Below are 13,132 nucleotides of genomic sequence, written 5' to 3'. Positions count from 1 at the left end.
GAGACAGTGGGTGAAACTGGTAGGTTTTCGCCTGTTCATCCAGTTTACTTCGTTTTAACATTGCTATTGCTTTGTATGCCGGGGGCGGGCGGGAGATTCCTGATTGGTTGTTGGTCGCCTTGGGCGCGAGAAATCGCCAAGCCTCAGACACGCCCAGCTTCAAGATTTTATTTGCGATCTGTACTTAGTTCATGAGAACTAAAGAGTTCTCATGAACCTTTGTGGGAAAAGTACTGCGGTGTGAATGCGCCTAATGGGTCACTCTGTGGGGGTATCTGATCTCAAGAAACCCTCTCTCGTCATGTACAGCTCTGGAGGCCAAACACCACCTCACATCCACTGTAGTTAAACATCTATTCTCACTTCTTGATGGTAATCGCCAGGAGAGGATGACTAATGTGAAGCTGTGAAATAAATTCTCGCTCTGTGTTTTCAAACTGCTTCTCCATTTGAGTTATCCTTGTTGATTACACCGAGTGGTTATGTTAAACCTCTCTGAAACTCAATGCAGTACAGGCACCTTGATAGTGAGCCAGGGGGAAGATATATTTCCTTGTCTGGTTTTCAGGAAGGCGAATGTTTGGGAATTGGCCTGGGTCTCTATCGGAGCCGGCAGTAGCTATTTGTGCAGTCCCTTGAGGACTAGTTGGACATTAGATTGTGAAATTGGGTTGTATAGAATCACAGTTGGCTTTACACAATGAGATATCAACAATGTGACCATGCACTACTCCTTCTCTTACAAATGTTTACTGGCAGGAAGATAAAAGCACATTCTGGGTGAGGGCTGAATTTGTAAACCATCCTACGATAGCTGTGTATGTGACGGTGTTCGCAGAGTTTTTCAAATAGTTCCTGACTATTTATAATGTGTATACCACAGAGGAAGAAACCCTTTCATTTGATTTCTTGTCTCAAGCTTCGTGCATCAGCATGTCATCAATCAATCAATGTTTATTTATATAGCCCAATATCACAAATGTTACATTTGTCTCAGTGGTCTTCACAGTGTGTACAGAATATCAGTATGACAATACGACACCCTCTGTCCTTAGACCCTCACATCGTACAAGGAAAAACTTCCAAAGAAAACCCAGTTTAAAGGGAAAAATGGGAGAAACCTCAGGGAGAGCAACAGAGGAGGGATCCCTCTCCCAGGACGGACAGATGTGCAATAGATGCCGTGTGTAAATTGAAAAGATAATACATTTGCAACATAGGTAGTCCAAATGTTTGGAAATGCATGTGTGTATAATAGGAAGATGAATCCACGAGGATATCCATCCAGGACCTATGATCCAGGACCACAGCCACGACTCAAGATCCAGCGCTCGCGATCCAGGACACAGGACCGCAGGATCATCCATGACTCCGGATCCCAGCGTATATAGACACCAAAAAGAAAGACATTTGGGGAAGCTGGGTTAATCGGAACATGAGTGTACACGGGTATAGACAGAGAGAAGGAAGAAGTAAGATGTCCCCCGACAAACTAAGCCTATATCAGCAAAACTAGTGGCTGAATCTAATCAGCCCTAACTATAAGCTTTATCAAAAAGGAAGGTCTTAAGCGCACTCTTAAAAACGGATAGGGTGTCTGCCGCCCGAACACAAACTGGAAGCTGATTCCACAAATGTGGAGCTTGATAAGAAAAGGCTCTGGCTCCCATTGTACTTTTAAAGATTCTAGGAACAACCAACAACCCTGCATTCTTGGAACGCAATGCCCTAGTAGGACAGTAGGGTATAATGAGTTCTTTAAGGTAAGATGGCGCCTGCCCATTAAGGGCTTTGTAGGCGAGAAGAAGAATTTTAAATTCTATCCTGTGTTCTATAGGGAGCCAGTGTAAGGCAGCCAGAACAGGAGTAATGTGGTCCCTTTTCCTAACTCTGGTTAGTACACGAGCCGCAGCATTTTGAATCAGCTGAAGCGACTTGATTGACTTCTTAGTACTCCCTGATAATAAAGAGTTACAATAATCCAGCCTAGAAGTAACAAATGCATGGACTAGTTTCTCTGCATCGTTTTGAGGCAAGATATGCCTGATTTTTGCAATGTTACGTAGATGGAAGTAGGCGGTCCTTGAAATTGATTTTATGTGGGCGTTAAAGGATAAATCCTGATCAAATATAACACCAAGATTCCTTACAGTCTCACTGGAGGCCAAATTAATGCCATCCATAGTTAGTATGTCTTTAGATAATTTGTTTCGTAGATTCTTCGGGCCAAGTACAATAACTTCAGTTTTGGTCGTGTTTAACATCAAAAAGTTTAAGGTCATCCACGTTTTTAAGTCCTTAAGGCAGTCTTGAATTTTATTTAGATGATTAATTTCATCAGGCTTGATTGATAAATATAGTTGAGTATCATCCGCATAACAATGAAAGTTTACAGAATGATTCCTTATAATATTGCCTAACGGAAGCATATATAATGTGAACAAAATAGGTCCGAGCACTGAGCCCTGTGGCACTCCATGGCTAACTTTGGTTTGCGTGGAAGATTCATCGTTAACACGTACAAACTGAGAGCGTTCAGATAGATAGGACCTAAACCAGCCTAAAGCAGTTCCCTGTATGCCAACTAAGTGCTCTAGTCTTTGCAATAGGATATCATGGTCGATAGTATCAAATGCAGCACTAAGATCGAGCAAAACAAGAATAGAGACAAGTCCCTTGTCTGAGGCTATTAGAATATCATTTGTGACTTTAACCAGAGCTGTCTCTGTGCTATGATGTGTTCTAAAGCCAGACTGAAAATCTTCAAATAAATCATTGTTTTTTAAGTAATCACACAACTGTTTTGCGACCGCTTTCTCAAGAATTTTTGAGAGGAACGGAAGATTAGAAATAGGTCTATAGTTGGCTAAAACCTCTGGATCGAGGTTGTGCTTTTTAAGAAGCGGTTTTATCACTGCTACTTTGAATGATTGTGGAACATAGCCTGATAATAAAGACATATTCATAATATTTAATAAAGAAGTGCTAATTAATGGAAAAACTTCCTTCAACAGCTTAGTTGGAATTGGGTCTAACATGCACGTTGATGGTTTAGAAGAGAGAATCATTGAATGTAATTGTTCAAGGTTAATGGCTGAAAAGCATTCTAGTTTACTATCTAGTGTAATATTAGAACTTACGATTCCGGGAGCTGTTGATAACACTATACTGGTCGAAGGCAAGAGGTCATTAATTTTGTTTCTAAGAGTAACAATTTTATCGTTAAAAAAGCACATAAAATCATTACTACTGAGTGCTAAGGGAATAGAAGGCTCAATGGAGCTGTGGCTCTCTGTCAGCCTGGCTACAGTGCTGAAAAGAAATCTTGCATTATTCTTATTCTCATCTATTAATGAAGAGTAGTAGGCTGCTCTCGCTTTACGCAGTGCTTTCTTATATTCATTGAGAGTAATATGCCAAATTAAACGAGATTCTTCAAGTTTAGTGGAACGCCATATCCTTTCAAGTTGTCTAGACTTTTGCTTTATTTTGCGGGTTTCGGCATTATGCCATGGAGCTAATCTATGTTGTTTTATTTTCTTCTTTTTCAAAGGAGCAACAGAGTCTAATTTTATTCGCAGCGCATCTATAGCACTATCAACAACATGATCAATTTGGGGTGGTGTACATTTTGTATAAGTTTCCTCCCCTACATGCAGACATGCTATCGAGTTAAGTATTGGTTGAATCTCTTCCTTAAATGTGGCTATAGCACTAACAGATAGGTTTCTGCTGCAAGAGCTTTTGACTAATGCTTTGTAGTCTAGTAACAGTACTTCAAAAGTTACTAAGAAATGGTCGGATAAAGCAGGATTATGCGGTTCGACTAATAGTTGCTCAATTTCAATACCATAAATCAGAACAAGGTCGAGAGTGTGATTATAACAGTGGGTTGGTTTATTTACACTCTGACAGAAACCAACAGAATCTAATATAGAGTTAAATGCAACAGTAAGGCTATTTTTATCATCGTCAACATGAATATTAAAGTCACCTACGATAATTACTTTGTCTGTTTTAAGAACCAAAGTTGATAAAAACTCAGAGAATTCTGATAAGAATTCTGAATAAGGACCTGGTGCACGATACACTGTAACAAATAAGATTGGCTGCAAAGTTTTCCAGGTCGGATGCGTAAGACTAAAAACGAGGCTTTCAAAAGAGGTATAATTACATTTTGGTTTAGTATTGATAAGTAAACTTGAGTCAAAGATTGCTGCAACTCCACCTCCTCGGCCCGTGCCTCGAGCAATATGAGTGTTGACATGGCTGGGTGGAGTGGCCTCATTTATGCTGACATATTCTTCATGTCTCAACCAAGTTTCAGTGAGACAGCATATATCAATATTATAATCTGATATTAAATCATTTACCAATATTGCTTTAGATGCTAGAGATCTTATGTTTAAGAGACCACATTTAATCTTCCTGTTTTGTACACAACAAATCCATCCATCCATCTTCTCCTGCTTATCCGTGGTCGGGTCGCGGGGGTAGCAGTTCCAGCAGAGAGCCCCAAACTTTATTTTCCCTGGCGACATCAACCAGCTCTGACTGGGGGGTCCCAAGGCGCTCCCAGGCCAGCGAAGAGATATCATCCCTCCACCTGGTCCTAGGTCTACCCCTTGGTCTCATCCCAGCTGGACGTGCCTGGAACACCTCCCTAGGGAGGCGCCCAGGTGGCATCCTAACTAGGTGCCCGAACCACCTCAACTGGCTCCTTTCGACGCGAAGGAGGAGCGGCTCAACTCCGAGTCCCTCCCTGATGACCGAACTTCTCACCTTATCTCTAAGGGAGACACCAGCCACCCGGCGGAGGAAACCCATCTCGGCCGCTTGTATCCGCGATCTCGTTAATTCGGTCATGTCACCACAACAAATGACATTGATTTCAATTTTGTTGTTGCATTTTTGCCAGGAAAATGAATCATGTATCACTGTATTATGGAATACACAGAATGACATTCAGTTAAGGATAATAACATGCTCAACATGTTCATGTTGCTGGGTCTAATTTATTTTTAAGAGCTATTGTATTTGTAAATGTAGAAACATAAATTGGTGTCTGTCCAAAAGAACAGGTTTTATTGTGAAAAGTTATCGCAAAAAAAAGTAAGTTGTGAGTTAGTTCAGTCCAGTATTTATGAAGATACTAAACTAGAGTTAAAGGTCCCATAATGCTGATAAATATCATAAGAATGTCTTTTCTTCAAGAACAGATGACCTATAAAAGCAAAGGTATGTCTGCTTGCCGTTTCTCACTGTCAAATCTCGCTGTTACTGAAATTGTTTCCAGTTGGAATATGTTTTGCCAGGAAAAATGTGAACATCGCATTTACAAAAAAGCAAGGGAAAACTTCGAAAACACATCTGGCTTGACTGAACTATTTGGCAGCAAGCACATTGCACATATTTATCAGAAATACTAGCCTATGCGATCCCAAAATAAGAGCATACAAAGAGAATCACTTTAGCTACTGGGCAACGTGTTGTTATCGAGGCAGGTGTCTCCCAGAGGAGGCAAATGAAAACATGGAAGAACACCTGAGAGACGTGTTGCAGAGCTGCAGCCAAGATAAGCTTCATTTAGGGGTGAGGGGCAACATGTTGACAGAGATAAGATCAAACAAAGGGGGCTTATTGGGGTCGTATTTTCCACAGGGGGCCAAAACTTGAAGTAAGTGAGTAAAAGGACCACTGACTTTGAAGCATCCCCCAGAGAGGGTTTTCTGTCATGGTGGCCAGAGACAGAACTGCAGGGCATGTGATCCAAACACATTAAAACCAACAGGATCAGACCTTCTAAAATCACTAATTACAAACTATGAACAAGTTGAACCATAAGGTCCATTGTTTGCTTTTTTAAAGACCAGAATAAACAGCTTTATTGATGTATTGTTTTGGTGTCATTCACCTGGGCCAGCAGTTGGTCAGACTCCACAAGATATAGAAACGGGCTAATCAGCAGATGTCACTGGTATCATGCATTTTTAAACACATTTGGGTTTCAAAGGGATGCATTTCTTGGCTCTGATTGCCTTGAATTTGACTTTATAATGATGCAATGTTTTAACATAGATTGCCTGATTTTCTCTTTATTTGGTTTGTCAAACATTTTCATGTGAATGTCATAATGGTCCATTATGCGGTCTGCTGAGGATTTAATGAACGCCAACAATGTTCTTTGTTCTCATTATGTGAGAAAATTATACTTTTTTTACAACACCTGAGTGCCGACAATAAAGCAATGATACATGTTGGATTTTAGCGGACTCTAGGCTGCTGCATACAAAAAGGTAAACAATATTAAAAACAAAAAATTGGAAGAATGGAAGGGAGAAGCACATTTGTTACCCAAGCACACACACACACCTATACAGCTGGTTTATTTGACATGTCATCCATCTTCACACTCAGGATTATGGCCCTCCCTAACACCTGGTCCCAGAACAGCTTGAAGCACGCCATCAAAGCAGGAACGAAAAAAACCTCACTCAGTGATACTTTCCCACCAACATGAATGTGGACGTTTCCCTAATAAGCTTTATAATGAGGCACTTTCTGCAACACATGCTGTTGTATTGATAACATTTGACCCTTGGACTGTGTTTTCTGTGTGTTCACTCCTTTAAAGGCAGACGCCATGAGTGTTTTCACTGCAGCTGTAAAATGTCCCTCTGTTGAGATGATTGCTGTGAGAAAAAAAACAAGTACTTGTTAATGACTTACAGGTGGGGTAGGTACATTTGAGAAACCGGCTCGAGATCGCTAGAATTTGAAAATACACAGCCGGAGAAAATCTGCCACTTCCTTACAGAGCCCCTCCTCCAACACACACGAACGCGCACATGACCAATGAGGGCACGAGAGAAGTTTGTGCCCCGATGGAAGGCTGACAGGCAGGTAGCCTGGCTAAACGGATTGGTTGTACTTTTTACAGTATTACGGCTTCTACAGATGACATTTTTTTATGGATTTTTTGTCAAAGCACTTAAAATATTCATTGCTATCGGGATGTTAAGAGCATTCCATGGAATATAACAAAAAGTGTATCTCGCGCCGGTTTCTGAAACTTACCTACCCCACCTTTAATAGAAGTAGAACATATAACGTGTCAAAAAGGTGGAACTGCTGTATCCTGAGAAAGTGAACGTTTCTCAAAGGCAGTGTAGACATTTTTTAATAATGTGTACTTTTTTAAACTGCAAACCAAACCATTATTCATCAAATACATGTTTTTAGTTTAGACCTTTTAATAAATGCCTTGCAGTATTTTGGAAAGGGAACTCAATGGTCATAAAAATAAAATAAGTGGCTGTTTTGTGTTCAATCTGGGAATTCTCCTTTTAATATGGACATTATTATATACTTTAAAATAGCATCTAGATTCCATTATAAAAGGTCAATAAGTCCTTTAAACGCACCCACATTGTGTCCAAGAGTAGCCTACTAACTGTGTGCATTGCTCTGTTGTTACACCCAACAGGATTACAGGGTGAACATCTTCCTGCGGCAGCGCTGGAACGACCCCAGACTACAGCTACCTGCGGACTACAAGTCTGATTCCCTCACCGTTGATCCCACGATGTTCAAATGTCTCTGGAAACCTGACCTGTTCTTCGCCAACGAGAAGAGCGCCAACTTTCACGACGTTACCCAGGAGAACCTCCTCCTCTTCATCTTCCGTAACGGAGACGTCCTCATCAGTATGAGGTAATGGATTTTGATTATACTTTTTCCTTGTCTTTACTGTTGAATGTGATGTAAATTGAAGGCAATACTTAAGGGACATGCCATCCTAAGACAACAGGAGTCCCCTCTCAGCTCATTATGTAATGTTTTGAATGTTTAATACTAAATATACTCCAATTTGTGTTGGAGGAAAATGTCACATGACCTATAGATCTTTAAATATCTTGCACACAGTACCTTTATCTGTCATTGAATTAGAAAACGTAACAATCACTTATTTTCTCCACCCCAGGAAAATAATGACGGAACATGTCATTCTCTTGGTTCATTTAAGTGTGCATGTTCACTGGCTTCCTCTTAAAATCACTTTGAATTGAACTTCCACTTTTTCACATATTCATCACATTTGCAGTCATAGCGTTTCCAGTATTACATTACATTACATTACATTGCATTTAGCAGACGCTTTTATCCAAAGCGACTTACAATAAGTGCATTCGACCAAGAAGATACAAATTTGAAGAAAACTGAATAATATAAGTACATCCTGTTTCATAGAGCTAAAACATTTCAAGTGCTACTCAACTGGCTTTCGATAAGCCAGTCCTTTATTAGTATATAAGTGCTTAGTTAGTCATTTTATTGCTCGAAGTGGAGTCGAAAGAGATGAGTTTTCAGTCTGCGCCGGAAGGTGTGTAAGCTGCTTTCTGCTGTCCTGATGTCAATGGGAGCTCATTCCACCATTTTGGAGCCAGGATAGCAAACCCACGTGTTTTTGCTGATGGGAACTTGGGTCCCCCTCGCAGCGAGGGTGCAGCGAGCTGTTTGGCTGATGCAGAGTGGAGTGCACGTGCTGGGGTGTACGGTTTAACCATGTCCTGGATGTAGGAAGGGCCAGATCCATTCGCAGCATGGTACGCAAGCACCAGTGTCTTGAAGTGAATTCTAGCAGTTACCGGAAGCCAGTGGAGGGAGCGGAGGAGCGGAGTGGTGTGGGAACATTTAGGAAGGTTGAAGACCAGACGAGCCGCTGCATTCTGGATGAGCTGCAGAGGTCGGATGGCACATGCAGGTAGACCAGCCAGGAGGGAGTTGCAGTATCTTTTTTTGCAACCCACATCTCAGATGTTTGAATTATGTCTGGTATGTTCTATGGCCTGGTTATTTCCTAAGACCTAATCGACTACATCAGCTTAAATGGTGGGATCAAGAATGTCCTATCCCTACATAGCTATGATAATGTTAAAAATGTGGATGAGATAAACACCGTCATAACAGCAGTGAAAGTCCACTTAGAGAAATAACAAGAATGGATGTGCCACTCAAGACTTATTGGGTAGGGCAAAAAGAAATAATACCCCACTATGACTAAATGGCAATATGATGCTATAATCAAACTCAGTGAAAAGCATGCCAATGCTTTAAATGCTGTATGTGTTCGCTAGACTTACCTTGAGACTTTAATGTGGTGATTTAAATCCATCATTTGATTCCTTAATGCCCTGCAAATGAACACTGATTATTTTAGTGTTGTATGCATCTGAATCAGTTAGGGAAGGTTTGTTTAGCATATTTGCTTGGATTGCTGTGTTGTTTTTTTTGTTTTCCTTCTGGGTAAATAATCATTGAGGCTTTGGGCTCGAAGAGTGAAATTATAAAAATATAATGAGAGTGTTGAATATCATTTGGTGGAAAAGCATTTTATATTCTGATGAGCTAAATGCTAACTAGTTCGGTAAACAGCCATTTTTCTGTGTTTCAATCCTCAGATGATCCTTGTGAAGTTGTCGATACTTTTGAGTGTAACACATGTTTAAGCAAAGGCCACATGAGGGTGAACTTTGAAATCCTAGTAAACTTTAAGGTCATACTAGTGTCATGCAAAAAAAGGCTTGTTTGAGTGTAAGAGGATAAAACAGAGCAACAAAAGCACAGCATAATGAAAAACATTATTACTGAAAGGGAAACTTCTGTAGCAATGGAGAGTCGGGACTCCGAGAGACACGAGGAGAGCTGGAGCTTTGATGTCAAACACTGATGGTTTATTTGGAGCTTCGGTTGGGGAATTCACAAATCCAAGAGCCAGAGGTTCTGACTTCACGGTAGAGTTGCCACGTCAAATCTGAAGAACTCTACCCCAGACCCGTGTATTTAGCTAGTTCAGAGAGAATAATCAACATTGAGCATAACAAGATAGAATGATAACACCTCTATCAGCTGACGCCAACTAGGCAGGAACAGGAAGACCCGGCAAAGTGGCAAGGCTTGCCCACCCTGCTGGGGGGGCACAGTGACTCATTTGACCTGTAACCTTGGCTGCTGTGCTCTCACTGAGAGCACAGCAGCCAAGGTTACAGGTGCGTGTGCTCAGTCAGGACAGTTTGAACTGATAAACTGGGTCAAAGTCATGGGCCTTGGAAAATATTTCCCCAACAATCAGGGTCGGCGTCATGGGGGGTCATTCGCGGGCCATGCCCCCCTCAAATGAGTCACTGTGCCCCCCCAGCAGGGTGGGCAAGCCTTGCCACTTTGCCGGGTTTTTTTTTTTAATCATACAAGTGAAAACGTTTCCACTAAAGGTTTTTTGTGTGAAATACATCAGAAATAAAGAATACAAATATAAAACAGCCTGAGGTGTGCTCACTGCTGCTCTCTGATTGGTGTGTTGCTTGACCAATGACCCCCGACCTTTGTTTTGTTATCATTACGTGGCTGTGTGTTTAGATGAAAGCCCCGTGGCGATCTGTTCATCTGTTACACTGATTATACAGTAAAGCCATCGAAAATACTATGATATACAGTACAGTACAAGTAGCCTACTTCTGGGTCTCTGTGTTTCATTCAACCTCGGCTCTGTGTGTGTGTGTGTGTGGGGCACAATCGCATTTTGTGAGTGCGCGAGCGGGAACGTGGAATGTTGTTGTTAGCATCTGGTTAGCTAGCTATGCTAACGGATATAAAGAGCTGTTTCTACACCAAGGTGGAGGAGAGTCCTCTCCTGTCAGACTGAGAGGATCGTATAACCTCAGCTCAGTGAGGTAAGGACTCTCTCAGTGTTTAGATAGTTCACTTTAGTGTAAGTTATCTCAGTGGGTCTCAAACGGTTTGGTCACCATTTATGTAAACAAGTATTTGCGAGGAACACATTTATATGATCATTAGCCTATATAGTTATTAAAAAATAAGAAAATAAATGAAAAACGGGTATGAAATACTATAGGACAGTAACACAATAATACAGTTTAAAAGGGGAGTGATTAGTAAAATATCCATAAAGAAAAAGTAAATCTGTGTACAGTTCTGTTTCATATGGATGCTGAGAAATGTAGGCTAACCATAGATCTCTTCATTTTGCTCTCAAAGTGCACCAGATTGATGCTTTTAACTTCAATATTTTAAAAATAATCTTCCCAGGGGAGCATGCCCCCGGACCCTCCTAGAGGAGGTCCACCCCCACCTAAAACATGTTCACATGGATAGGATACTAAATACATTTGCACATTTTTTATATGGTGGCCTATGTCCATATGTTTCTGTTTTGGTGGTCGTGCCACAACCGTGCATGCATTCACAAGTCATAGGTGCGCTAGAAAATAGCACTACACCCTGCAATGTGTGTGAAAAACAATAGACTTTACAGCATGTTTTTTGAAATTGAAGTTGCGTTGGTGTTTGTGTGTTGGTTGTTGACGGCAGTGTGTGCCCCCCCCTTGGTAAATGATTGCCCCCCCATTCGATTTGTTCTAGAGCCGACCCTGCCAACAATTACCTTTCTCTTTTCAGGTTGTCGGTCACCCTCTCCTGTCCGCTGGATCTGACTTTGTTCCCTATGGACACCCAGAGGTGTAAGATGCAACTTGAAAGCTGTGAGTTTTACTGAAATAGCACCAACTTAAATCATTAATCCCAAACCCCATATGTGCTCTGTAAATATGATTACTGCTTGTTGACTTTTGGAAAATGCAGTATTAATGAGTTGGGAATATATTTGTAGTTTTTATTTTTAAAAAAAAGTTGTTTTGGGGTAAATGAAAGCTTTTTGCTTGTGTTTAGAAGCCATTTTCCATGGCGAACACTGTGAGAAGTAGAATAAATCATCATATTTTAAGGCTGCTGTGAACGTCTCGCAGTTAATTGAGCTTGACTGTGGTTATAGCATCTTGTTTACAAAGCAGTTCAGACTTGAATGAGCAAAATAACTTAAAGCGATTCCCCTCTAATGGCTAACCCGCCTGCTGTGCATTCCGTTTTTGTACTCTATTGTATATAACTGTTATCAGATATTGTGGTCATATCGAGCACTGTATATGTGATGCATGTGTGTAACCAATGTGTGCCTTTGTGTATCTTCTATCCAGTTGGCTACACCACAGACAACCTGCGGTTTATGTGGCAGACAGGAGACCCGGTGCAAATGGACCAAATCGCTCTGCCACAGTTTGATATGTCACAAGAAGACATTGACTATGGGAACTGCACTAAATTCTACGTAGGAACAGGTACTGCCCTACAGTTTTCTTACACATTTTTAAACAGGATGCTGCAAACATTGCTTATCAGTCAGAAAAGTGGGAGGGAGGCTGTGGCTCAGTATGATGGACTTCGAATCAGGGGGTAGCGAGTTCAAGTCCCACTGCAGTCAGCATGTCGTTGTGTCCCTGGGCAAGACACTTCACCCCAAATTGCTCCTGTGGGGATTGTCCACAGTACTGAATGTGTGCAAGTCACTTTGGATAAAAGCGTCTAACAAAATGACATGTAATGTAAAAAAGTAGATTCAATCATTCAAAATACCACTAGTGCTGAACAAAAGTAGCGAGGTCTCTTTTAACATAACTGATTAAATTAACAGCAACGTCAAATATTTAGAACCAGTAGGGTAAACTACAGCATTAGTTCAGTGTACCTTTCGAAAATATATATAGATTTTAGGATTTGACACCTGGGGACATACGTTTTCCTTTAAACAGACAAAAGCTAGTTTTACATTCAGCGGTACTACCGGAAATGCACTGTGTGTATCCTTGAGGATTTACAAATATGATAACTGCATTTATTTTCTCACACAACAAAAACATTGTCTTTGGTTACTACCACAACTTAGTCAAATGGATTTACCTGTCCGTCTCAACAGTGACTTCTGTACTATGTCTTGGATTGGCAGTATGCACACGCAGTCTCAAACTACACTAAATGTTATGTACATTGATATTTCCAAGATGTTTGATGTAGCTACAATGAACATACCCAGACTACTACAACATTTAACTCCTTTTTCCCAGGATGCTGGCAGGGCAAGTATTCATATAATAACATAGAAGAAAAACGACATAAAGGGTCCTGGTACTGTGCCACATTCAGACCGTTGTCAGTAAAAAAAACGACATTTGCGATGAAATGGAAAATCTATCAGCCAACAGAGCGGGTATGACCTCAGTGC

General features: G+C 40.9%; 1 protein-coding gene across 2 annotated transcripts in view; it reads left to right on the top strand.

Moving 5' to 3' along the window:
- Positions 1-13,132, top strand: part of glrbb (glycine receptor, beta b) — a 41,803-nt gene that overhangs the window by 12,202 nt on the left and 16,469 nt on the right. Inside the window, exons 6-8 of one of the 2 annotated variants that reach the window (XM_034092331.2) lie at positions 7,487-7,713; positions 11,476-11,558; positions 12,051-12,191. In XM_034092331.2, the coding sequence (XP_033948222.1) occupies positions 7,487-7,713; positions 11,476-11,558; positions 12,051-12,191 (451 nt within the window). Of the gene's footprint in view, positions 1-7,486; positions 7,714-10,238; positions 10,731-11,475; positions 11,559-12,050; positions 12,192-13,132 lie in introns of those variants that run through there. The other variant, XM_071204519.1, reaches the window with a different exon arrangement.

The sequence above is a fragment of the Pseudochaenichthys georgianus genome, chromosome 10 (genome assembly GCF_902827115.2).
Source record: "Pseudochaenichthys georgianus chromosome 10, fPseGeo1.2, whole genome shotgun sequence".
In the NCBI taxonomy this organism is placed as follows: Eukaryota; Metazoa; Chordata; class Actinopteri; order Perciformes; family Channichthyidae; genus Pseudochaenichthys; species Pseudochaenichthys georgianus.
This window is presented reverse-complemented; position numbering and strand designations above follow the sequence as displayed.